The sequence below is a fragment of the Hemiscyllium ocellatum genome, chromosome 10 (assembly GCF_020745735.1).
Source record: "Hemiscyllium ocellatum isolate sHemOce1 chromosome 10, sHemOce1.pat.X.cur, whole genome shotgun sequence".
NCBI classification, from domain to species: Eukaryota; Metazoa; Chordata; class Chondrichthyes; order Orectolobiformes; family Hemiscylliidae; genus Hemiscyllium; species Hemiscyllium ocellatum.
In genome coordinates, this window is record NC_083410.1 from 98,116,942 (window position 1) to 98,144,877 (window position 27,936).

At 39.4% G+C, this 27,936-nt stretch overlaps 2 protein-coding genes across 2 annotated transcripts in view; one reads left to right on the forward strand and one right to left on the reverse strand.

The window, feature by feature from the left end:
* The window catches only part of crnkl1 (crooked neck pre-mRNA splicing factor 1), a 36,068-nt gene extending 13,740 nt beyond the window's left edge, over positions 1-22,328 (reverse strand). Inside the window, exons 1-9 of the mRNA XM_060831065.1 lie at positions 22,137-22,328; positions 16,481-16,633; positions 16,263-16,354; positions 15,996-16,154; positions 14,608-14,774; positions 10,089-10,267; positions 4,102-4,272; positions 1,541-1,732; positions 585-644 (exon numbers count right to left, since the gene is read on the reverse strand). Coding sequence (XP_060687048.1) covers positions 585-644; positions 1,541-1,732; positions 4,102-4,272; positions 10,089-10,267; positions 14,608-14,774; positions 15,996-16,154; positions 16,263-16,354; positions 16,481-16,633; positions 22,137-22,184 — 1,221 coding nt within the window. The 5' untranslated portion in view covers positions 22,185-22,328. The remainder of the gene's footprint in view (positions 1-584; positions 645-1,540; positions 1,733-4,101; positions 4,273-10,088; positions 10,268-14,607; positions 14,775-15,995; positions 16,155-16,262; positions 16,355-16,480; positions 16,634-22,136) is intronic.
* A 2,011-nt stretch (positions 22,329-24,339) lies between these two features.
* The window catches only part of cfap61 (cilia and flagella associated protein 61), a 236,030-nt gene continuing 232,433 nt past the window's right edge, over positions 24,340-27,936 (forward strand). The window contains exons 1-2 of the mRNA XM_060831159.1: positions 24,340-24,482; positions 27,729-27,879. Of these exons, the coding sequence (XP_060687142.1) occupies positions 24,340-24,482; positions 27,729-27,879 (294 nt within the window). The remainder of the gene's footprint in view (positions 24,483-27,728; positions 27,880-27,936) is intronic.

Below are 27,936 nucleotides of genomic sequence, written 5' to 3' on the forward strand. Positions count from 1 at the left end.
CAGCAGCAAGAAAAGAAGTTTACATTTATATAGCATCTTTTAAGACCTCAGCTATTTTTGAAGTGCAGTCATTGTTGTAGGGAAATGCAATGATGAATTATGCAAGGAGGAAACTGATAAGAAAAAATAATTTTTATTTTAGTATGATGTTTGAAGAATAAATGATGGCCAGGCCACAGAGTGAACTCCCCATCTCTTTGAATGGTGCTATGATTTTTGTTTAGTGTCGACCTTCAAAGTTTCAAAGCCTCGGTGTAAGCTCTGATTCAAAAGATGGCACCTCCTAAATACTACATAGAAGCCTCAGTCTGGATTATATGCTGACAGCCTGGAACTGACCTGCTTGCACAGACAAGTTATGCAGAGCCAAAATTAATAACTAAGTACTTTTGGGAGAAAGGATAATGACATTTTTCCAAGCTAGCGGTTCCAGAGATAAACGATGCAATGAATTATCTTATTCTACATGTTTTCTGGATACGAGAAAGAAATCAGCTGAACTGATGTACTTCTGTCAGAAACCATGTATGTTCAATTTAGACAAGGACATTTAATTACATTAGCTCAGGACTGCACAGCCACACCTTTTTATGAGGGATGAGTTCCAAGCATGCTTGATACACTTGTCTAGTCTTCTCCGGATCCTATACAGGAAGAGAAAGTGAAGTTATAGAAAATATTTTCATAAATATCACAATTTTTTTCTTCAAATGCTAGATCAATTGTGATTTAAAAACTAAAATGCATAGATGTTTATTAACAAAGATATTAGGGAATATGGGTAAAGGCAGATATATGGAGTTAGGTTGCAGATCAATCATGATCTGACACAAAGATAGAACAAACTCGAGTGGCGAACTGGCCGATTCCTATGCTACTCAATTTAAGCTATCCTAAATATGTGTGAGAAATTACAAGTTAACTTCATCTCAAAAATCTCTTTAACTTAGCCTGCTGGGATAAGGGACACGAAATTGTTCTAGGTGAGGAGCATGAAACAGGCTTATAGCAAAGTAGCAGCCAATTATAGAGTAAGCCAATTTTTATATTCTACTGACTTGGAAAATATTACCACGATTTTTAATTTCAAATCAAGCAAAAGCAATAAAAAGGCAAAGACATCTGTACCCCAGAAAATATTGTGAACAATTATTCAATGAACTTCATTGTAAAGACAATTAGATTCTGTGAAATATTGGAAGCCAGATCGGAGAGTCTTTTTTTCCCCAGAGTGGAACTTTGGTCTGAAACAGTATTGCAGTTACTGCAATATAGAAAGTGACATCATATTCCCAACATTATTACAAATTTTGGCACTGCAGCTTATCAAAGCAGATCACATTTTTGTTTAAGAAATTGTTGAAGAATAGTAAATAAAAAAATCTGTGTTTCAATTATATAAAAAAAACTTCCCTGATGAATAATCGGATAAGCAGGTTGTCTGTCTGTTTTTATCTACAGAACCTGTGCAACCATGGAAAATGTAGCTGCAAAGTAACCTCGCATTATTATTGTCCACATATTGAAGTCAAATCAGTACCTTTGCCTCCAATTCTTCAAACAAAGCATAGTTGACCCACAAGTAAATATATCTCCTCCAGTGCCTCTTTTCCTGAATGGGTGGTACATTGGCTATTGCACGCTCATATACTTCATGTACTGTATCAAGATCTCCATCGCTTTCAACTAGTCGAAGGTAGTCAAACCAGGCATCATAATTATGTGGATTCGCCTTTCAGAAATGTACAGGATCTTCAATTAGTTACAATATATTGATATGGTAGATTATTTTAAACTTATTTTAAAGAACATTTTTCTCACACACCAACCACACAAACAGCATGCTAATGAATGCCACCAACCAAATGGTGTGATTATTTTCTGCTTCCATGCCAATAAAAAGATTACATTTTATAGAAAATGTTCATGACTGGGACAGCATCCGAGTTCCCTTCCACAATGTGATCATTTAACCATCGTTACTATGTAGACAGAGCTACTGAGCATGATCACAAGTTCATTCATGAGATCTCAAAATAAGACAACAGCAGAGTCGGGCAAAAACAATTCTCCACTGCATCATTTGGCTAGCATGGCAAATTCAGGGAATCATCTCTCATTAGGCTAAGATTCTTTGTACTAAAACACAAGCTTCTCCAGTGAAACTCATCAACCCTTACTGTTGTGTTGCAAATTTTGTCATTTACATAAATGATTCGGATGCGAGCATAAGAGGTACAGTTAGTAGGTTTGCAGATGACACCAAAATTGGAGGTGTAGTGGACAGCGAAGAGGGTTACCTCAGATTACAACAGGATCTGGATCAGATGGGCCAATGGGGTGACAAGTGGCAAATGGAGTTTAATTCAGATAAATGCGAGGTCCTGCATTTTGGGATAGCAAATCTTAGCAGGATTTATACACTTAATGGTAAGGGCCTAGGGAGTGTTGCTGAACAAAGAGACCTTGGACTGCAGGTTCATAGCTCCTTGAAAGTGGAGTTGCAGGTAGATAGGATAGTGAAAGCGACATTTGGTATGCTTTCCTTTATTGGTCAAAGTATTGGGTACAGGAGTTGGGAGGTCATGTTGCGGCTGTACAGGACATTGGTTAGGCCACTGTTGGAACATTGCATGCAATTCTGGTCTCCTTCTTATCGGAAAGATGTTGTCAAACGTGAAAGTGTTCAGAAAAGATTTACAAGAATATTGCCAGGGTTGGAGGATCTGAGCTACAGGGAGAGGCTGAACAGGCTGGGGCTGGAGTGTCGGAGGCTGAGGGGTGACCTTATAGAGGTTTACAAAATTATGAGGGGCATGGATAGGATAAATAGACTCCCCTGGGGCGGGGGAGTCCAGAACTAGAGGGCATAGGTTTAGGGTGAGAGGGGAAAGATATAAAAGAGACCTATGGGGCAACTTTTTTATGCAGAGGGTAGTATGTGTATTGAAATAAGCTGCCAGAGGATGTGGTGGAGGCTGGTACAATTGCAACATTTAAGAGGCATTTGGATGTGTATATGAACAGGAAGGGTTTTGGAGGTATATGGGCCGGGTGCTGGCAGGTGGGACTAGATTGGGTTGGGATGTCTGGTCGGCATGGACGGGTTGGACCGAAGGGTCCGTTTCCATGCTGTACATCTCTATGACTCTAACTATACACATAAATGCAGGAAATCCAAAGAGGAAACATATTTTAAAATACAGGTAGTTCTCCTATAACACCATAATTGCGTTCCAGCTAAACCTTATTTAATAGAAAATCGTTAAATAGAAAAAATAGGACCTATGGAAAAAGGAAGGTTAGCGACAGACATGCGCACAACAGCGCAGAAATTGGTACATGTGCAGAACAGCACAAAGACTGGCAGTGATGTCGCGCATGCACAGAACGGCACAGAAATTTTGGCGCACATTGGCGCATGTGCAGAATGAAGTGTGCAAATCGATCCCTGCCAATGGAGGTAAGTGTTCTCCAAACTCCCATTCCTTAATTCTTTAGTGATGTTACAGCCAAACTGCACTGCTGAAATGAACAACAGATAGTTCTCCTATAACACCTTAGTTGCATTCCAGTGAAACCTCGCTTAATACAAAGTCTCTTAACGTAAATAATGGGGCCTATGGAAAAAGTGGGGTTAGGGCTAGACCAGCAAAAAAATTACTTACAATTGTTCAAAAATCACCCAAAAGCCTGACACAAGGTATAGTTCAGTGTGAATGAAGATATAAATCATATTTATTAATTAAATTAAAGTGAATTTAATACATCACATGGAAAAAATATGGCTAATGCAGGAACAGAGGATCACCATCACCACTACCCTCAGTGGTGGTTGCAGAAGTGGGTGGCTGTGGTTGATTGTCTTCTGTTTCTTGGGGGTTGGTTTAGATTGTGCAATGTGCAGGTAGAAGAACAAATTAGAAAGGCAAATGGTATACATAAGAGTAATGCAACACTGCAGGAATTATACAGGGCTTCGACAGAAATTACACAGCTGAGATGCTTGGTTCCTTCACATATGCTGCCTAATGTGTTTACAGTTTTGAAAAGGTAAGTTTTTTTTGTAAGACAGATCTAGAAAGATAAAATGAATCTTACCCTGACTTCCTCCTCATACTGAAAGCGTCTTTTGCTGACAATAACATCTTCAATGCCTCTTCTGTCCCCAAACTTTTTCTCAAATACAGTATAGTTTTTGAAGAGTTCTTGAGCCTTCTGTTTGGCAATTCTATCAAGTGCGTATTTGTAGATAACTCTCACTCGATCAAACTAGAAATACAACAAAGTCACAATATTAGGTGGAAACGCTAATAAAGCATTTGATTCAAAAGCAGCAAAGACAGGAACAACATTTTTTGGTATCGAGCATACAAATCTTTCAAGGTTTCATGAGCATAAAATTATTAAAAAATTCAAACAATTAAGTTGCATGGATAAATTTATAAAACCATTATTTAATGTAAAAGTTGTTTGAAAACGCTGATGTTTAATGAAAATTGACACCGCAAAAGGATGAGATAGATTCTTACAATGGCTATTTTAAATCTCAGTTCTTCCCACTTAAGGATTTTATATTTGATTATAAAAATAATCAAAACTAAGCTTTATCCTGTCCTTGTTTTACATAATATGTGCAGATTTCATTAGCTAACTATTATAACAGCAGAAATACTGGCTGATTTTCATCTTCATGTCAACTACTGTTTGTATCATCTATCTCATTATGAATGAAGTGTTGAAATTTCCAATTGGTATTGTTCAATTATAAATGGGACAGTATGGTTAGCATTAAGCCAGTTGAACAACTGTCTTTCCTACTCTAATATTTTATGGCTATAGCTGAATGCTAAAAGCTAAAAAGCAGCCACATCTTTTTAAATTTGCAATGCTTTCTTGCGTATCAATCAAAGGAATTATATAAATCAGATTATACACAACATAGTGCTTCAGACTCCCAACATTTAGGAAAGTTTAAATGTATAAATCAAACATAGTTATAAATTTCACAGGACACTGGAAGTATTTGTGTAATGGAATATAACAGCATTCATCAAACTAGCCACTTCTTGCATGCAGCAAAATACCTATTAAGTTGGACCATGGTGTTATGAGTACACATGGCTTTGATGTATAAATTTATCATATAATCCCTTTAAACTTTATCAGCAGTTTACAATATCTAGTTCTTAACACTGAATAATTTAGTGGCTAAATCTTGTGTTAAAGAAAATTTGCAAATTTCTGTCAGAAATCATCTGGAACAATATGTACAAGAAATAATATGCATTTAAGTAGCATACATGTAAGCAGTTTTGCAATCCCCTTCCAAAATAGCATTGACAAATAAAGCTATACGGAAATTTGTTTAAAAGTTTGAAGGATGACACGTGTTGAGGTAAATAAAGAAGCATCATGTTCTCCTGATGGAAGAGTATCAGCAAATTTTGATTAACAAACTCATTGAAGAAAACTATACTCACATATCAAAGAGTCAATTATTTAAATGAAAAAGGAATTAAACTTCTCAACATCAGACACCAGAATAATAATTTGCTGGGTTTTTTTTCTTAATTTGTTTCTACATTAAACCATCAAAATTTAGCATTCTCCATTTTTCAAGGAATCAGCACTATTCAAGCTTTGGACAGAACATTTTAAAGCAAATGCCAACACAGGAAATTTTAACATCATAGCAGCAGAAGACTATAAGACATCAGAGCAAAATTAGACTATTCAACCTATTCAGTCTGCTCCACCCTTCAAAGAGATCATGGCTGATCTGATAATCCTTGACTCAAGGTGAGGGGGAGCAGTTTCATTTCATAATAACTCCATATAACAAATGCATTCACTTTCACTACAATAATTTGAAAATCACATTACACTTTTCAGTCTAGCTAAACATCACTGCAGTGAACAAATGACAATGCTAATAATACTTAAAAATCTGTTTTTTGACAACTACAATCTCTAGCCCAAGCACTAGCTCCTTTTCTATTGTGCAAATGCCATAGAAAGTGACATGTACTTATGATTCCCTTTCTCTAATCGCAGGTGGGGGTAGAAGAATCATGCACATTCTGATCAAGAAAATCATAGAATCATAGAATCCCTACAGTGTGGAAATAGGCCCTTTGGCCCAACAAGTCCACACCAACCCTCTGAGAGTATCCCACCCAAACCCATTCTCCATTATTTTACATTTACTCCTGACTAACGCACCTAGCTTACACATCCCTAAACACTATGGGCAATTTAGCATGGTCAATTCACCTAACCTGCACATCTTTGGATTGTGGAAGGAAACTGGAGCACCTAGAAGAAATGCACACAGATGCGGGGAGAATGTGCAAACTCCACACAGACAATCGCCCGAGACTGGAATCAAACCCGGGTATCTGGCGCTGTGAGGCTACAGTGTTAAACACTGAGCCACTGTGGCATATGAGGAAGAAAACATTCTAAGTTTCTTCTGCACCCTCTCTAGTGCAATCAGATCCCTCCTAGACAGGGTGCAGAGGAGATTTACCAGGATGTTGCCTGGGCTGGAACGTTTTAGTTATTGAAAGAAATTGGACAGACTGGGTTGTTGTCTTTGGAGTGAAGGAAACAGAGGGGAATCATCAGTGTTGTGTTTAAAATTATGAGGGACGCAGATAAGGTGGACGGTCAGGGGTCATTCATTTAAGGAGCGAAGTTTAGAGGGGATGAGAGAAATTTTTTTCACTGTGTTAGGAATCCAGAGCTCCTAGACTAGTACAGGCAGAACCCTTCACAACATTTAAGTAGCATTTAGGTGTATACTTGCGATACCAAGGCTTACAAGGATATGGGCCAACTGCAGGAATTAGAATAGTTAGGTGGTTGTTTTTGACTGGCACAGAAGTGATGAGCCAAAAAGTTTTTATCTGTGCTGCAGGCCTCTACGACTCTATGAGATAAAGTATAGCAAAAAAGGAGGGATTGAAGGGCACTTGAAATACAAACTAGAGTTAGGTAGGGAAAAGAGGTGACAGCACAGAGAAGTACAGTCAAACCAGAAGCCTTAAAGAAAGAGAAACAATACACGGTTGCTCAGTGGTTAGCACTGCTGCCTCACAGTGCCAGGGAACCAGGTTCAATTCCCACCTCGGGTGACTATCTGTGTGGAGTTTGCACATTCTCCCCGTGTCTGCGTGGGTTTCCTCTGGGTGCTCCGGTTTCCTCCCACAATTCAAAGATGTGCAGGTTAGGTGGATGGGCCATGCTAAATTGCCCATAGTGTTAGGTACATTAGTCAGGGGTAAATGTAGGGGAGTAGGTTAGGTGGGTTGCTCTTCAGAAGGTCAGTGTGGATATGTTGGGTCGAAGGGCCTGTTTCCATACTGAAGGAAATCTAATCTAAAAAAAATTCAGACACAAACAGAAATAAAACAAAAGAAACAATGAGAGAGATAAAGCAAAAAAATTGAATATAAATAAAAAGAGATATAGACAATAGGTGCAGGAGTAGGCCATTCTGCCCTTCGAGTCTGCACCACCATTCAATATGATCATGGCTGATCATCCTTAATCAGTATCCTGTTTCTGCCTTATCTCCATAACCCTTGATTCCACTATCTTTGAGAGCTCTATCCAACTCTTTCTTAAATGAATCCAGAGACTGGGCCTCCACTGCCCTCTGGGGCACAGCATTCCACACAGCCACCACTCTCTGGGTGAAGTTTCTCCTCATCTCTGTCCTAAATGGTCTACCCCGTATTCTTAAGCTGTGTCCTCTGGTTCAGCACTCACCCATCAGCGAAAACATGTTTCCTGCCTCCAGAGTGTCCAATCCTATATAATCTTATGTGTTTCAATCAGATCCCCTCTCAGTCTTCTAAACTCAAGGGTATACAAGCCCAGTCGCTCCAGTCTTTCAGCATAAGGTAGTCCCACCATTCCAGGAATTGACCTCGTGAATTTACACTACACTCCCTTAAAAGCCAGAATGTCTTTCCTCAAATTTGGAGACCAGAACTGCACACAGTACTCCAGGTGTGGTCTCACCAGGGCCCTGTACAGCTGCAGAAGAACCTCTTTGCTTCTATACTCAATCCCTCTGGTTATGAAGGCCAGCATGCTATTAGCCTTCTTCACTACCTGCTGGGTGTTCTTGTCTGGAGAACAAGAACACCCAGATTACTTGGTACTACCCTTTTACCTAAATTGATTTCACTGAGGTAGTAATCTGCCTTCCTGTTTTTGCCACCAAAGTGGATAAATGTATGGTTATCCACATTAAACTGCATGTGCCATGCATCTGACCACTCACCTAACCTGTCCAGGTCACCCTGTAATCTCCTAACATCCTCCTCACATTTCACCCTGCCACCCAGCTTAGTATCATCAGCAAATTTGCTAATGTTATTACTAATATCATCTTCTATATCATTAATACATATTGTAAAAAGCTATGGTCCCAGCACTGCTCCCTGCTGTATCCCACTGGTCACTGCCTGCCATTCCGAAATGGAGCCGTTTATCACTACTCTTTGTTTCCTGTTAGGCAACCAACTTTCAATCCAAGTTAGTACTTTGCCCCCAATACCATGTGCCTAAGTTTGCTCACGGACCTCCTATGTGGGACTTTATCAAAAGCTTTCTGAACGTCCAGGTACACTACATCTACTGGACCTCCCTCATCCATCTTCAGAGTTACATCCTCAAAAATTCCAGAAGTTTAGTCAAGCATGATTTCCCCTTCATACATCCATGCTGACTCTGACCTATCCTGTTACTACTATCCAGATGTGTTGTAATTTCATCCTTTATAATAGACTCCAGCATCTTTCCCCACCACTGAGGTCAGACCAACTGGTTTATAATTTCCTGCTTTCTCTCTCCCACCTTTCTTAAAAAGTGGTACAACATTAGCCACCCTCCAGTCCGCAGGAACTCATCCCGAATCTATCGAACTCTGGAAAATAATCACCAACACATCCACGATTTCTCGAGCCACCTCCTTCAGTACCCTGGGATGTAGACCATCAGGCCCCGGGGACTTATCAACCTTCAGACCTAACAGTCTCTCCAACACCAATTCCTGGCAAATATAAATTCCCTTAAGTTCAGGTCCTTCAGCCACTGTTACCTCAGGGAGATTGCTTGTGCCTTCCCCAGTGAACACAGATCTCAAGTACCAATTCAATTCTTCTGCCATTTCTTTGTTCCCTGTAATATATTCCCCTGTTTCTGTCTTCAAGGGCCCAATTTTAGTCAACCATTTTTTTGCCTTTCACTTACCTAAAAAAGCTTTTACTATCCTCCTTTATATTTTTGGCCAGTTTACCTTCGTACCTCATTTTTTCTCTGTGTATTTCCTTCTTAGTAATCTTCTGTTATTCTTTAAAAGCTTCCCAGTCCTCCGTTTTCCCACTTATCTTTGCTATGGTACACTTTTTCTCTTTTAACTTTATATGTTCCCTAACTTCCCTAGGCAGCCAAGGCCACCCACGCCTCCTCCTAGGATCTTTTTTCCTTTTGGAATGAACTGATTCTGCATTATACACAGAAATATCCGCCATTGTTCCTCCATTGTCATCTCTGCTAAGGTATTGCACCATTGAACTTTGGCCAGCTCCTTCCTCATAGCTCCATAGTTCCCTTTATTCAACTGAAATAATGTCACTTCCGCTTGTACCCGCTCCCTCTCAAATTGCAGATTAAAGCTTATTGTATTATGGTCACTACGTCCCAATGGCTCTTTCACTTCAAGGTCCCTGGTCAATTCTGGTTCGTTGCACAATACCAGATCCAGAATTGCCTTCTCCCTGGTAGGCTCCAGCACCAGCTGTTCTAAGAATCCATCTCAGAGGTACTCCACAAAGTCTCTTTCTTGAGGTTCAATACCATCCTGATTCTCCCAGTCTACCTGCATGTTGAAACTCTTATTTTATTTTAAAATGTCCAAGAATAATGTCACTGAAAATGAACTATTGACTAATATTTACTTTAATCAAAAATTGTTTTCAATAATGTATTGAATTCAGAAGTAAATGTGGTTCAGCATTTTGACTCAATCTTGAAAAAGAAGCACGTAAAATTACATTCTGTGGTTTTCTTACTTCTTTCTGCTTTTCTTCAAACTTTGCAAATGCTACAAAAAGCTGTTCATCCATGTGGTCTTCTCCATAAAACTCCACTCCTCTTTCATATACTTTCCGTGCATGTCCAACGTAACCATGTTTTTCTTCAAACCGGGCATATTTAATCCAGTTCTTCACATCAGGATGAATAAAAACAAGTGCAGAAGAATTAAGGAGAATAAAACTGTATAAAAGAACCCTGCCTACATATGGCTAGAAAACAAAATCATTTTTAGGTTACTACCCAGGTGAAAATGAAGACCTTTTCATACATCTTGAACAATAATGATATTTCGCTGCTTTCAAGGCAGTGGATAAAGGTTGACCATTATCACTAGCCTGCATTTGCATCAATTCCTCCGGTGGAAAAGCCAATACAGCATGAAATATTTTGACAGTATCACAGAGAGCAGGTATTTATGTTTGGGTGACAAGTAAAAATTCACATTTTACACTCTATGACATTTCTGCATTTTTTAAGAAACTCTGAACACCAAAGGCAATGGAAAAGTATAATATCATTGGAACAGTAATCCAGACCCCAGGCTAATGATCGGGAACATGGAGTCAAATCCCATTTGAATAGTGACATTTGAATTCGTAAATCAAAAATCTTGTATTAAAAGCTAGCCAAATCGTGTTGGTGTAACCCATCTGATTCACTTATTTCCTTTCAGAAAGGAAATCTGTCATACTTACCTGGTCAGGCCTAGAGGCTACTCCAGACCCACAGCAATGTGAGTGACTCTTAACTACCTTCTGAGCAATGAGCGACGGGTAAAAAAAAATGCTGGCCTAGCCAATGATGTCTACATCCCATTAACAAATTTTAAAAATTAAAATGTAACTATGGGAGCCTACGTCCCACAAGTGTAAAAATAGAAAGGAATGTGCAGACTAGGTGAATTAGCCAGGGAAAATGCCTAGTCACAGGGATAGGGTGGGATGTTCTTTGGAGTGTTAGTATGAACCGAAGAGGCTGAATAGCCTTTTTATATACCGTAGGAATTCATGATTCTATGAAAAGGTACTGGACTATGGAATTTATCGAAAGGTTTCAGAGTAACAGTGGCATAAAAATAATGCTGCCTGCTTTCTGCAAGGAAATAAAAGATTACCCTTAATATAATATGGCTACCTTGCTTGGGCTGATGTGGCCAGTGACATCAACTGCTGTGACAGGACAGGTCACAGGAAGTATCTGCACATGTATTGATGACATCACCACGTTCCACATTTAACTAATGAACATAGTTTGGTTCTGCATTATAATAGACAAGAAAGGGAAACAAGAGGCAATGAGAACAAGGTACCATTTGAGAAGATACCAACAAATTTAAATCATTTCCATTGCAAAACACTGGCTGAATAACTCTTCAGGACTGTTCTTACTCTGTTGATGTTATGTTGTCCCATTTGGAAACACAAATAAAGATTCCTGCAGTATTTATTGGGGATTAATACCAGAAAAGTGGGAGAGACTGCAACATTTTCTGTCAACATCATTCAAAAGTGAAACATCTACTAATAATATTATTCTGGATCAGTGGTGCTGGAAGAGCACAGCAGTTCAGGCAGTATCCAAAGTGCAGCGAAATCGATGTTTCGGGCAAAAGCCCTTCATCAGGATGAAGGGCTTTTGCCCGAAACGTCGATTTCGCTGCACTTTGGATGCTGCCTGAACTGCTGTGCTCTTCCAGCACCACTGATCCAGAATCTGGTTTCCAGCATCTCAGTCATTGTTTTTACCTTACTAATAATATTAGCCCACGAAAGTAGTTTGAAACACTAACTTCAACATGACAATGTCTTTTGACACTAATGTTGGGTGCCACCTATATTGCCACCTTTTATCTTAGCCTGCTTGGCACACTCTCCTCATTCCTGATGAAGGGCTTGTGCCCGAAACGTCGAATTTCCTATTCCTTGGATGCTGCCTAACCTGCTGTGCTTTAACCAGCAACACATTTTCAGCTGACACCTATATTGACAACATGGTGAATTTGTGGAAATCATTGTTTACCACAAGACAGAACAATATATTCATGACATTTTCAGCTGAAGTTAGAAATGAAAAATTAAACAGATAAAAGTTCAGTTGATCATAAAATGTTACGGATCTCTAGGTAGTTGGGTTTTTTTTAAACACAAATCCCCCACTTAAATGACACTCACAGACCAGCTGCCACTGCTGTGAAGTATCAGTATGTTCAATTTCACATTCCACACATAGCAGAGTCATAGAGACGTACAGCACAAAAACAGATCCTTCGGTCCAACTCATTCATGGTGACCAGATGTCCCAACGCAATCTAGTCTCACCTGCCAGCATCCTACCCATATCCCTCCAAGTCCTTCCTATTCATATACCCACCCAGATGCCTTTTAAGTGTTGCAGTTGTACCAGGCTTTGGCAGTTCATTCCACGCACGTACCATCCTCTGCGTGAAAAAGTTTCCCCTTAGTTCTCTTTTATCTTTTTCCCCCTCTCACCATAAACCTATGCCCTCTAGTCCTGGACACTCCCACCCCAGGGAAGAGACTTTGTCTATTTATCCTATCCATGCCCATCAAGATTTTATAAACCTCTAGAAGGTCACCCCTCAACCTCCGACACTCCAGGGAAAACAGCCCCAGCCTATTCAACTTCTCTCTATAGCTCAAATCCTCTAACCCTTGCAACAGCCTTGTAAATCTTTTCTGAACTCAAATGTCACAACATCCTTCCTGACCCATGTCCTGTGCAGCCACAATGTGACCTTCCAACTTCTACACTCAATACTGTGCCCAATAAAGGAAAGCATATCAAATGCCTTCTTCACTTTCCTATGTACCTGCGACTCCACTTTTAAGGATCTATGAACCTGCACTCCAAGGTCTTTTTGTTCAGCAACACTCCCGAGGATCTTACTATTAAGTGTAAGTCCTGCTAAGATTTGCTTTCCCAAAATGCAGTAACTCGCATTTATCTGAAATAAACTCCATCAAGATCCTGTTGTAATCTGAGGTAACTTTCTTCGCTGTCCACTACACCTCCAATTTCGGTGTCATCTGCAAACTTACTAACTGTACCTCTTATGCTCATATCCAAATCATTTGTATAAATGATTAAAAGTAGTGAACCCTGCAATGATCCTGGTGGCATTCCACTGGTCACAGGCCTCCAGTCTGAAAAAGACCTTTCACCACCATTCTCTGTCTACTATCTTCAAGCCAGTTCTGTATCCAATTGGCTAGTTCTCCCTGTATTCCATGAGATCTAATCTAACCTTGCTAATCAATCTCCCATGGGGAAGCTTGTCGAATGCCTTATTGAAGTGCATATAAATCACGTCCACCACTCTGCCCTCAATCCTCTTTGTTACTTCTTCAAAAAACTCAATCAAGTTTGTGAGACATGATTTTCCACACACAAAGCCATGTTGACTGTCCATAATCAGTCCTTGCCTTTCCAAATACATATACGTCCTGTCCCTCAGGATTCCCTCCAATAACTTGCCCACCACCGACGTCAGGCTCACTGGTCTATAGTTCCTTGGCTTGTCCTTACCACCTTTCTTAAACAGTGCCACCACATCAGCCAACCTCCAGTCTTCCAGAGCCTCACCTGTGACTATCGATGATACAAATATCTCAGCATGTACTGATTTTAGGAAAGAGCAATAGGAAAATGCAAAGCTTCTAAAAAAAAAGACTGAATACTGAAAAAGCAACAATGAATACTGCTGCATTTGAGCTTGTTTTGTGGCAGTTTGAAAAGTTCATTCCTGACCCAATGCACTATACAATGAGTTTCAATATAAATTGAAAACTGTCATGCTGGAAAAACACAGCAGGCCAGGCAGCATCTGAGGAGCAGGAGAATCGACGTTTCAGGCATAAGCCCTTCTTCAGGAATGAGACTGGTGTACCAAGCGGTCTGAGATAAAAGGTAGGGGGGAGGGAATTTTATCTCAGCCCGCTTGGCACACCAGCCTCATTCCTGAAGAAGGGCTTATGCCCAAAACATCGATTCTCCTGCTCCTCGGATGCTGCCTGGCCTGCTGTGTTTTTCCAGCATCACATTTTTCAACTTTGGTCTCCAGCATCTGCAGTCCTCACTTTCTCTTAGTTTCAATATAAGGGCCTGTTGGGAAGATAGGGCACTGAAATTGTAATTTTTGGTGCAACTTCTGAATAACTGAGATCTATGAAATTCACAAAAGTTTGCTTCTCCATATTGGTGCTTTTGTCTCACTTTCTTTTAGTTCCTTGTTTGCTCAGAAGAGTGCTACAAAGAAACTTAAATAATCTGAATTGTAATTAATTGTAATCACAATTGTAATCAGATATGATTAGACCTTAATCCAAATTTAACTACACTGCTTTTGCATTAGGGCAACGTCAGCGATGCTTATAAATAAGTTCTTAAAACTTAAGATTAGCTCGTGGTAACGAAGACATCGATGCAAGTAATATTCCCAATGTCTGATGTTATGTACTCATTCCACAAGGATATACTTTTCATAAACCAGCCTGGCTCTTTCAATTTCTTTGTATCGGAGTTCAAAGTTGATATAGGAGTGCCATGCTTGTTCATCAGGCTGCCATTCCATCCACCGCTCAAACACTTGTCGCGCTCCTGCAACATTTCCTAACATCTCCTCCATGTACGTATATTTATACCTAGCAAAAGTAAATACAATATATCATGTGCACATCAGCATAAGCATGCCAATAGATCTACTGGGAACATTAAGGAAATATAGCAATGGGCTTTAAATTATATCCATCATTGCAAAAACACAACAGAGCATTGGTTTTACAACCCATAGTTCCAAACAGAGTCTCAATGCAAAACAGATACTTCCCTAACTTGACAGGGTCTCATCAACAATCTAGGTTCATGTGTGGGTTCAGAATGGTTGTAGCTGATTTTAGGGCTTAGGTGGGCAATGGTTCTTACTCCTCAAATTACAGAAAACCCAAGAGATCACAATCTCATTCTATGAAATAAACAGGTAAATGATTAGACTAGATTAGATTCCCTACAGCATGGAAACAGGCCCTTCAGCCCAACAAGTCCACACCGACCCTCTGAAGAATAACCCAGCCAGACCCATTTCCATCTGACTAATGCACCTAACACTATAGGCAATTTAGCATGGCCAATTCACCTGACCCATACATCTTTGGACTGTGGGAGGAAACCAGAGCACCTGGAGGAAACCCACGCAGACACGGGGAGAATGTGCAAACTCCACACAGAAAGTCACCCGAAGCTGGAATTGAACCTGGGACCCTGGTGCTGTGAGACAGCATTGTTAACCACTAGCCACCGTGCCGCCCTTTTAGGTACTTTTACTAAAAAATGGGCTCTCCCTTTGAGAAGGCTGTGACATGAACAGCCAATAATTAATTAGTTCAAATGAAGCAACAGTCTTAAGAGCAACAGAAATACTTCTTCAGCTTAAATGTGCTATTATACAGTAAATTATCAGAACCAAAACAATTGATCCTAAATATATATTGGAAATGTAATTTGCATTCAAATGCAAATATTAAAAGTTTAAAACAAATAACTGATATAGAAAGCACTTAATCAATGAAATAGAAAATTCTTATTCTTGCTGTCAACATTCATTCAAGTTGAATTTTTGAGGATGTATTAAGAATGATTGCCAAGAAATTGCTTAGAAAAACAATTATTCAAAACCAGAAATATTTGGAATTAGAATATTATTAGAATAATGCTTTAATCAGTCTACACATTTTCATGCAGTTTGGTCAACGAAACATTTAAGGTAACAGGAGATCTGATTGATGCTAAATCCACACAAAACTCCACAGTATACGATACATAAGTGAAACACAAAAACAAAGATTGTTTACCAGTAGTCAACTTACCAAAACTGGTTGACCCTGGGCAGGATGGTAATTGCGCGATCCCAGATATTTCGGGCATGGTTAATCTGCCGATTTTTCATTTCCATTTCTGCATACTTCAACCACAGAGTTACATTTCTGTGATCGACATCTAATGCTCTCTCATAAATGGAACGTGCTCTTCAGCAATAATAGTGTAAATGTGTGAAAATAAAAGAAACATTTGTTTATTTCTTGTCAAAAAGATGCGGCCATATGAATCAATTGCTTTTTTTTTGAAATAATTACCGTTGTATTTCTTTTAAGCTCTCCTCCCATTGTGCGTATTTGATCCAGTTGCTAATAACAGTTCGATTTTTCCGTATGTTGTCTTCAAATGTCTATTATAAAGTGGCAGCAGTAAATAAAAACATATACAACTTACATATACAGCAAAGGCAACAATCCTAATTTATTGCATCATTTTGGTAAATGTAGAAAAATTGTAACTGTTACAAAGCACTTACTTTCCTTTTCCTTAACTTGTAGTCATTCAATTCCTCCTCATCGGTAATCTTTTGTGTAGGAGGTGGTGGAAGGAGTTCAAGTTCCCTCTCTTTCGCTTCTCTCAGGAGCTGCTCAGCAGTGATTTGCAATTCGGCAGGTGCTTTATTTTTCACCTATAAATGAAAACCAACTGAGTCAATAATGGTTCTTTTGACCAATAGCTAAACCTGGTGGTGCATGTAAAGATTAAATAAAATCTTTTAGCGGTAACTTTGTTTAAGAAACTTTATGTTGAAATCCATGATGGGGCTTTATGGTCTCTTTTGGGGTCTCCAACATAAAGCACATCTTTGAACACATGCCAGAACTGTTGAAGTACTGGCTACATTCAAAAATTGAGTGAATGTCAAGCAAACTATACATTGAAAACTAAATATAGCGATAATTTGGAAAGTATAGAATATAACATTCTGTTGTGCAACATGGTACAGATGGGTTGAAGGTGAGAGAAGAAATTCTAAATATATAAATACGCTGGTCTCAGGTACTGAGCAGATTTTTTTCCCCCCTGTAAATACAACACTTCAGTTTTTATGTTGTACTTTTCCTACATATTTCCTTTGTGCTCTTGAGAAGAGGGAGTAGGAACAGTGAAAGACTTCATTGTGTACACACAATATTAAAATAAACTCCATTGCTCCCAAGACCAAATTTTCTGATTAGACATATGGTGACAATGTCTCTTGCATTCTTTGTATGCAATTTTCATAGTACTACTAATCAATATTGCTTCCCTGCTCCTGCAATACGAACAAGTTAATGACGTTGTTACTACCTGTTCTCCCTGGTAAACTAACACTATCACCATAGGAAACAGATTTGTGCCATTTTGCAGGAATTCCCATTTAAACCTCACTACTACACTTCCCTGCTTTTGAAAGATACTTTGGACCAAACTTCTAAACATCTGCCTTCCTGACATCTGATTCATCCCTAATACCAGTCTTCAGTCAATTCAATCAATGTAATATCAAGAAATGGCTGAAGGCACTGGAAACTACAAAGGTTATGGCCCTGACAACATCTCAGCAACAGTTATGAAGACCTGTGCTCTAGAACTAGCTGCACCCTATATCAAGCTGTTCCAATATAGCTACAACACTCAAAATGTGGAAAATTGCCCAGGTACGTCCTGCACACAAAAAGCAGGAGAAATCCAACATGGAGTTATTTGTTGGTTTGCCGAGCCAGCGATTAATACGTTGGTGGGTGCTTTCTAACTTGGACCGTTTAATGATAATGAAGGTAGATAATGAATGCAGAACTGAAGTCTATCATTCCTCAGCACCTGATTGGAAAGCTGAGACTGCTGGCCTAAATACTCCACTTTGTAACTGGATCCTGGACTTCCTGACTGGAAAACCACAGTCAGTCCAGATTGGGAACAGCATCTCCAACACCATCACACTGAGCACAGGGACCCCCAGGGCTGTGTGCTCAGTCCACTGCTGTTCACCCTGCTGACACACGACTGTATGGCAATGCACAGGTCAAATCACATTGTCAAGTTTGTTGTTGACATGACTGTATTGGGTCTCATCAGGAGGAACGACAAGTCAGCATACAGAGAAGAGGTGCAGCGGCTAACAGACTGGTGCAGAGCCAACAACCTGTCTCTGAACTTGGACAAAACAACAGATGGTTGATGACTTCAGGCAGACACTGAGTGACCACTCTCCACTGGACATTGATGGCTCCCCAGCAGAGATCATGAAGAGCACCAAATGTTTTGGCATCCACCTGGCGAAGAATCTCACGTGGTTCCTCAACATCAGCCCATAGCCAGAAAGCCCAGTAGCATGTCTACTTTCTGCATAAACTGTGGAAAGCCCACCTCGCAGCCTCCACACCCCCCCCCCCCCCACCCCCCCAACCTCCTCACTACATTCTACATTCAGTGTTAGTTTACCAGGGAGAACAGGTAGTAACAACTGTCATTAACTTGTTTGTATTGCAGGAGAAGGGAAGCAATATTGATTAGTAGTACTGTGAAAATTGCATACAAAGAATGCCACATCATTGCTTGGTTTGGGAATTGCACCATCTCAGATCATTAGACCCTACAACAGATAGGGAGGACACCAGGATCCCTCTCCCCTCCATTACAAACATTTACACCACATGCTGTATCCAAAAGGCCAACACAGCATTGTGGAAGACCCCACACACTCCTCACTCAAATTCTTCTCCCTCCTGCCTTCTGGCAGAAGATACTGGAGCATTAGGTCTCTCACGGCCAGACTGTGCAGCAGTTTCTTCCTCCAAGCCAATAGGCCCCTTAACACAGTATGATTGGACTCTTTTTCATCTGAAATTCTTTGCACAACATCAAATTGCTGCTAGAACAACGCCCATTAATTAGCATTCTTTCATTAAACTGTAACTTGCGTGTTTTGCACTTCTGTACACTTTATGCCACCCTTTGTATGATTGTGTAGTTTGTGCTGTGCATGAGGCACCTAGGTCCTGGAGGAACACTATCTCTTTTTTTTTACTGCATCAGTTGTATATGGTAGAAATGACAAATAAAATCTAATCTACTCTCGACATCAGGAAGCAATCTCTCAACTAATTGGAGTCATAACAAGCACAAAAGAAAATGGTTTAGCGGTTGGAGGTCAGTCTTCTCAATTACAGCTGATTGTTGCAAAAGTACTTTAGGGAACTAGCCTAGGCCCAAACACCTTGAGTTAATTCGGCAATTCTACACATCGGAGGCAGGTATGTCCACTGACAGTTGCCTAATGCTCAGCAGCATCAATGACTCCACAGATACTGAAGCAATCCATGTTTGCATGCAACAATGCATGTGTACTGTGTTTGCCAACACTTCTTTGATGTACCAAGAGTCACTCAAGCATGTTAAGGCCCTATATAAACCACAAGTGGCCACTGTAGGATATTAATGAACAAAGCAATCAGAATCTTGGATTACAATGTTAAATCAACTTTAATGCATGTTCTCAAGTGGTTATGTGAAGACTGGACAATCAGGCCACACTTCGAGCACTGCTAATGTTCAAGGAGGTAAAAACAATGACTGCAGATGCTGGAAACCAGATTCTGGATCAGTGGTGCTGGAAGAGCACAGCAGTTCAGGCAGCATCCAAAGTACAGCGAAATTGACGTTTCGGGCAAAAGCCCTTCATCAGGAATAAAGGCAGAGAGCCTGAAGCGTGGAGAGATAAGCTAGAAGAGGGTGTGGGTGGGAAGAAAGTAGCATAGAGTACAATGGGTGAGTGGGGAAAGGGATGAAGGTGATATGTCAGGGAGGAGAGGGTGGAGTAGATAGGTGGAAAAGGAGCTAGGCAGATTAGAAAAGTCCAGACAAGTCATGGGGACAGTGCTGAGCTGGAAGTTTGGAACTAGGGTGAGGTGGGGGAAGGGGAAATGAGGAAACTGTTGAAGTCCACATTGATGCCCTGGGGTTGAAGTGTTCCAGATCACTGTGACAGATTGTAATAGTAGTGCATTCAGCTGCAAAAATATTATTTTATGGTGTTAAAAGGAGATGCTGTGATAAGGATCTAGCACAGTTAAACAAGATACTTAGCAGATCACAGACAGCAAACAATCAATGCTTTTGGGCACTAAGTTGATTGTTGGAAGTCAAAAGTTTAGATGTCAGAAAAATCCTTCATCAAATGGTAAATGATTTGTATTTCTATCGTACCTTTATGTAATAAAATCTCACAAGGCATTTCACAGCAGATTAAAGCAGACTATGACATCAAGTCAACTAAGGTTAGAACAGATGACCAGAAATTTGGTCAAGCAGCATCATAAAGGAAGAATGAGGGGTGACGAGGTTTAGTGAGAGCTTATGGCTTTGGAAACTGAAGGCAGGCCCACCAGTCGTGCAACACTGATTCTGAACAGGTGAAAATGAGAGGAGGATTCTGGGGCAGAGAATCATACAATAGAGAGCCTTCAGCCCATCAAGTCTGTACTGCCAAAATTACACCACCACCAACACTAATCCAACTTTACCACACTAAGCCCATAACCTTGAATATTATGACACAAAGTCTTTAAAAAGTACTTGATTAACACTGAGGTTTCCCACCTCAACTATCCTCTCAGACAGTGCATTCCAGATACCCAAGACCCTCTAGGTGAAAATGCTTTTTCTCAGATCCCCTCTAAACCACCTGTCTTTCATTTTAAAATTATGCCCCCTTGCTGTGACCCTTCAACTAAGGAAACAGCTACTTTCTACGAACTCTATCCATACTTCTCATAATTTTTACACTTCTAAAAGGCCCTCAACATTCTCTGCTCCAAAGAAAACAACCCTAGCTTATCCAACCTTTCTTTATCTTAGAAGAGGTAGGAAGAGACTATGCCATTCAGGAGTGAGGCTTAGGATTTGAAAACAAATTGAAAACTTTAAAAATAGAATTATGCTTAACCAGAAATCAGTGCAAATCAATGAGCAACAGGGTGTGAGCAAGGACATGGGCAGCAGAATCTTGAATGGCCTCAAGTTCATGGAGGATAGAATATAAGGAAGCCACCAGGAGTGTGTTGGAACAGCCTAGAAGTGGTAAAGGCATGGCTGAGGGAATCAGCAATAGCCAGACCTTGACAGAACAGAATTGAGCCATATTATGGGGTTGGAAATGGGTTGCATTAGTGCAGATGTATAGTTGGAGGAACTATTTGGGATCAAATATGACACTAGCATTACGAGTGGGAATTGGTTTCTACATTTATTTCAAGATCAGGGTATGGAAATCATTTAAAAACAAAACCATCTCCATTCAAACATGTTTTTTTTTGTTCTTATTGTTTGGAAATAGTTTCCTTTTTATTATACTGTTATGAGTGTATTAGAGAACATTTTCTCTTGTTTGAAGGATGTAAGTGACTCAACTATACACTCTGGATAATTGTGGATTAGATTAGTAGTTAACTGAGTTTCATTGCTTTTCTTTCTTCTTTAGTATCATTCCTTTGAATTTTGATGATTATATATTTAAGATCTATTTTTATATTAATGTTTGTGCTTGAAAGTTGTTTATTTTTGTAAATCTGCCAAAATATTAAATTTCTAATAAAAATATCTTTTAAAAAAAACAAAACCAAGCGCATGCAGTAACAACAAGACTGGAAAACAAAAGTTCAAATGGGGTGAAGGATTTTAATTCAAAACTTTGGCCCAGATTTTATGACCATTGATGAAGTAACTGCTTGCCACTGAACTTTTCTGGGCCAGTAGGGGCATTCTGCAAAACGTACGAAGTTAGTTGACCAATTTAAACTTGCACATGTTGTCCAGCTTGGGTTCCAATGGTAACAAGGTTTTACTCAGAGTAATTTCAGCTAACATACTTTAAAATTATCTTGATGATGTCCAAGAAAGGTGATATAAAAATGCAAATCCTTCCTCTGAAGGAAACAGGGAGGAGTGGGGAGCAGTTTTCAACTCACAGCAAGCAAATGTGTTGGGAGTAGGGAAGGAACAGCACAGTCCCTGTGCCAACCTTGAAACACCCTGATCTTAAACCGCAAGGCCATCAGGTTGCTGATGTCGGTGAAGAATAAATGTCAGTGTTTGCCAATTCCTACAAAGCCTGACTGGGCCCAACACAGATCTAGCAAGGCGCTGCTTACCTTCGCCACTTTAGGAATTCGTTGTTTTCCAGCCGCGGTCGAAGCCATTTTCCGGCCGTTGCTTTTTCCTTCCCCCACGCTCTTCAATTGTTCTTTTGCCCCAATTCAAAGTAAAACGCAAACACTAATATAAAACCAAACGCCGTCGCCTTCGCTGTCACTCGGACAGCGAACATCCGGGCCCTCCCGCGCCGTGACCTCCGACCCGACAGCACACCACGTGCTACCGACGGCAGTTGCCATGGTACCGGAGCGCCGCGTTGCTAAGGCATCTTGTGGCTTCTCGGTCGCGAAGGCTGAGGCAGTGGCGCAGGTTTGCTTTACTTTTCAGAAAGAAGTTGGGCGACTTATTTTTCTGTCTGGGAGAGGGGAAAATTTTATTATCCTGCGTGGGCAGAGGCTTATAAAGGTGAGCTCAGACTTGGCTAAATTCAACAATAAAACAAAGAATTGCGGAGGCTGGAGATCTGAACAAAAACAGAAATTGCTGGACTGTTAGCATCTCTGTAAAGAGAAAGCAATGCTTCGACACCAGTGACCCTTCTTCAGAGTCCGAACGAAGGGTCGCTGGACCCGAAGTTAACTCTGATTTTTCTCCACCGATGCTGCCAGCTGAACCTTTCCAGCAACATCTGTTTTTGTTTCGGATTTAGAGCATTCGCAGTTCTTTCAGTTTTTATTTTGACAGAAAGCAGTAATACTTAGAAATGAGAGTACCACTCTTATTGAGTGTTCATTTTGAAATAGCCAAAGTTTACACAGTACCAGGTTTATTCAAAACCACCAGCTTTTGGGGTGCTGCTCCTTTGTCAGATGAACTAATCAGATCATAGGTCATCCCTTCACTTATTATTCAGCTGTTGACACTTTATTCACACCGTTTGAAACTTTTGATCAATTGCAAAAACTTTATTTGGCCTGTCGACATTCAACTCATATTATTTGTATTTTTGACACTCTTAATTGCCTGGAACTATCTTGCCAGTATCTCTCGACCTATAAATTCTATGCCTGTGTACTTCCTTCCACTTCACCTAACAATACACTTCATTTGACAAAGGAGCAACACTCTGAAAGCTTGTGATTTCAAATAAACCTGTTGAACTATAACTTGGTGTCATGTGATTTCTGACTTTGTCCACCCCAGTGCAACACTGGCAGCTCCACATTATTGTGAAATACTCAAGACAAATCTGACCATTATGTGTTATTTGCAGCTTTTACTGTTTATTCTTTCTGGGAATTAATAATTGTCCTTCTTTCTCTACAGATGTGCCTGACCTGCAGGCTGCTTCAGTTTTATTCAGTATGTTTTAAGGGTGTATACCAACAAACTTGAAGAAATGTATTATTTATAGCCTATAGAATTATTATATGCAATATGTAATTTACTCCATGCGTTAGCTCTATTTCTCCAATCCTTTTTCCTAATTGTGGTTAGATACAATTCAGCTTTGAGGCAAAATCTGTGAGATGTGGTGGTGTGACTGGCTATAAAGTTTTGGAATTAGCAGAAGGCATAACATCAGAGTTGATTCACAAGTCACATATGATTCCTCATAATTCAGAAGAAGTTATGTTGTGAAGAAGACCCATGTTATCATTGTTTTTCCTCATTCATAGAGCAGCCTTCTAGAAAATACCTAAAACCATTATGGATCACCAGCATCTCAAGGGCCGAAATGTCTCAAAGAGAAGGCCCTCAGTGATCACAAGATAACGAAGAATTCACAAAAGTTGTTGGTGTCAACCACATTTTGAGAATAAATAAAAATGATCTAAGTAACATTGACAATTTATATTTATATCTTTTAAACTTCATTTCTGTGACTATTTTGAAGTGTCAGTACATAATTCACAGGACATCAAACAGGATAGGAGAGATAATTAGCAAGATGTTTTTGATAACCTTATCTGTTATCTCCGCCTCTAATGAAATAGTAATATCATTTTAATTTTAAATTGTAATGCCTAGTCATTTATTTAGCTCCTTAGATCTGTAGTGGTTATTGTAGCTTAAAATTTTGTTTGACAATTTTTGCACAAGATTATCATATCCTTTCAATTTTTGCCATTGATACCTGTGACTGAAAATATTGTTCTGTCTAATTGCAGCCGTTATGACCCTGAGTAAATATCTTCATTACCTCATGACATGCTATAATTTCCGTTCCTTATCTGTACACTCTTTTCCAGAGCAACAATGACAACAATATATGCTTCAGGTGGAGGAAGTCTAGTAATAAATGTCAGACGATCAGAATCTCAAGATGCACATCAGATTATGAAACTGTTCACCCCTAGTACGACAGCCATGTTTGGAAGAATTAATATCTTCTACCTACTGTATGTATATGTAAAGAATGTCCTTTAATAAGACCTTAGAAAAGCTGTTTTTATTGAAGTGTACAGACCTAGTATGTGTTTTATAATGATTAGGTGCAATAGCACAACTAAGGATAAAATGCTATGGTGGAAATAATTACAGCTCAAATTGCATCTGAATTTCCTTTAATCTTTATCATAATGTACCAAGGCGATTCATGAATTATTACAAACTAAATCAATGAGATTAACGGCAAGCATCCATTTCAGAGTTTACTTTGTCTTATCATATTGTCATTTTCTGTGCCATTTTACAACTTAAAGGCAATCTGTTACAAAATATAAGTAGAACTTGTTAGGGGGAAAACCCAACAAGTCAAGAATATTTTGCAGGGTTATAAACTGTTGATCACCTAGCATCAGATCTGGAAGAAGCTAGAGATTTAATAATATATAAGCAAGTGCAAAGCCAGGGAAGAAGTGGAGCAAGTGGGGGCATCTGCAAGGAAAATATAAGGACAAAAGAAATAAACGTAGGAGTAGACATTTGGCTCCTCACGTTCGCCCTGCCATTCAGTAGATTATGGCTAATCTGTGCAGGCCTCAACTTCTGTTTCATATCGTCTCCTTGTAGTTCCCAATTCCCAATAGTTCTAAAATCTATCTATCCTCTCTTTCAACATTTCAATGATCAAACCTCTACAACTCTCTGGTAGAGAATTCCAGCCATTCATTATCTTCTGAGAAAATAAATCCCTTCACATCACAGTTTTAAATGAATATTCTCTTTCCATGGAACAATGTTCCCAAGTTTGAGATTCTCCCATTAGTGGAAGCATCTTTTCGATATCTACCCTGTCAAGATCCTCGGAATTTTGAGCACTTCAATAAAATTATCCCTTCTGCTTGTAAACCCTGACCTGTTCAGCCATCTCTATTAAGTCAATCCTTTCATCCCAGGAATCAGCCAATGAATCTTTTTTGAGCTGCCTCCAGTACTAGTATATCCTTTCTGAAATATAAGGACCAAGACAGAACTCCAGGGTATGGCCTCACCAACACCGTCTACAGTTGTAATAAGACTTCCCTATTTTTAAGCTCCAACTCCCTGGCAATGAAAGCCAAAAATCCCTTTGCCTTCTTAATTACTTGCTGCGAGCTTACTTTTTATATTTTGTTTACAAGATCACTTTTTGCTGCAATTTTTTTGAAGTTTTTCTCCATTTAAATAATAGTCTACCTTTTGGTTCTTCCTGGCAAAGTGTATGATCTATATTCCTATATTAAACTCAATCTGCCAAGTGTTTTGCCCACTCAGTCAACTTATTGCTATCCCCTTGCAAATATTTATGTCCTCATCACAGCATGACCTCCCAACTACTTCTGTATCATTAGTAAGTCTGGATATATTCAACATTAGCCCCCCCACCAAAAGTTATTAATACAGATAGTTAAGAATTGAAGCCCTAGGACCTATCCACATAGCACTCCAATAGTTACATACTTCCAACCTGAAAATGTCCTGTTAATTCCAAATGCCTGTCTTCTATGTGTAAACCGATCCTCAATCCATACTAATGATTTACTCACAGTACAGTGAACTCCTATCTTGTGCAACAACATTTTCTAGGGCACTTCTGTGGAAATCTAAATACACTACATCTACCAGTTCATTTTTATCAACTTTGCTTGCTCTCAATGAACTCTAGCAATTTTGCCAAGCATGATTTCCCTTTCACAAAACCATGTTGAATTTGCTTGATTGCATTAAGCTTTTCTAAATGTCCTGCTAATAATGGACTCCAGCATTTCTCTTAATAATGGACTCTGACACTTTCCCAATGACAGATGTTAGGCTAACTAGCATGCACTTTCCTCCTTTCTATCTCCCTTCCTCCTTGAACAGGAACATAATATTCATGGTTCCCATCTCTCAAGGTGTGTTTTAGAATATTTTGGCCAATGCCTCCATTATCTCTGTAATCATTTATTTTAAAACCTTGAATCAGGTCTTGGTGATTTGTCTGCCTTTGGTTTCATTAGTTTGTCAATAACATTTTCACTTATGATAGAGATTGTGACAAGATTTTTTTATCCCATTAGCACTTTGGTTATCTATTATATTTTGGGGGTGTTTATGAAGACTGACGCAAATTGTTATTGCTTTTAAGTGCTGAAACCCTATTCCCTGTTATTAATTCCCCAGTTGCACCCTCTGGGGTCCCAAACTCCTTTAGCTACTTTTTTCTTTTTGTAGAAAAAGCTCTAGCCATTCATTTTCTTGTCAGTTTACTGCCATCATCAATTTCATCCTCTTTTAATAGCTTTTTAGTCATATGCTGTTGGTTACTAAAACTTCCTAATCTTCTGGCCTATAATTAGTCTTTGTTGTTTTGTATACATTAGTTTATGATTGGATATTCTCCTTGACTATTGTTGTTAACCATTGTTGGTTCATGGTTCTCAAGTCCTTCTTTTTGACTGGAATAAAGTTTTGTTCAGCATTGTGAAATATCTGCTTAAACGTCTGCCACTGCTCATCCACTGACCTTCCCTTACGCCTATTTACCAGTTGCTTTAGCAACTCTTTTTTTCACACCACCATAATTTTTTTTTCAAGTTGATGATACTGGTTGGACACCTGAGTTGCTTATCTGCACACTGAATTTGAAATTCTAGCATATTGTGACTGCCACCACCACTTCCGAGACTCCAGAACTCTAAGATCTCATTCATCTAATTTCATCATACACTATAGGTGTAAAACAACCTGTTCTCAAATAGGTCCTCCAACATATTGCTCAAAGAAACAATTCCTGACGCAGTCTACAAATTTGTCTTCCATGTTACTTTTGCCAATCTGATTTGTCCAGTCAACACAGATTAAAATCACCCTTGACAATTGAAGTGCCATCAACTTATCTGTTTTGTTATTAATGTTGCCTGCATTTAGCTAAAGATTCTTAAGATTTTACTTTATACATTCCAGCAGAGGGGAAAGGAATGTGTTTGATGGTGTCACCACCCGTTTGTACAAAACAAGATCCAACAAAATAAATTACCTGGACATCATATCATTGCTGTGTGTGGGACCTTGTTTTGTGCAAACTGGTTTTCATATATTAAGCAGTGGTTACACTTCAGAAGTGGCTTATATGCTATAAAGTGCTTTGAGATGACCTGAGGTCATTAAAGTGTTTTAGTTACTGAATGAATGCAAGATCAGAATTTCTTTAAGAGTTCTATTTTATTTCCTTGAACCTCCAGCGAAAAAGCAAATCTTGCTTTGACAGTGGAAAATGAGAAGAAAGACGTCTTAGCTCATGCTGCTTTCTTGGATTATCCAAATATTGAGGCTGTTGAAAAAGACAACTGGGAACCATGGCTACATACATATGGTCCTAGTTCAAAATGTACAGTGAGTTGAAATCCAAAAATAATAATTCTGAACGTGGGATACAATATGTACTGCAAT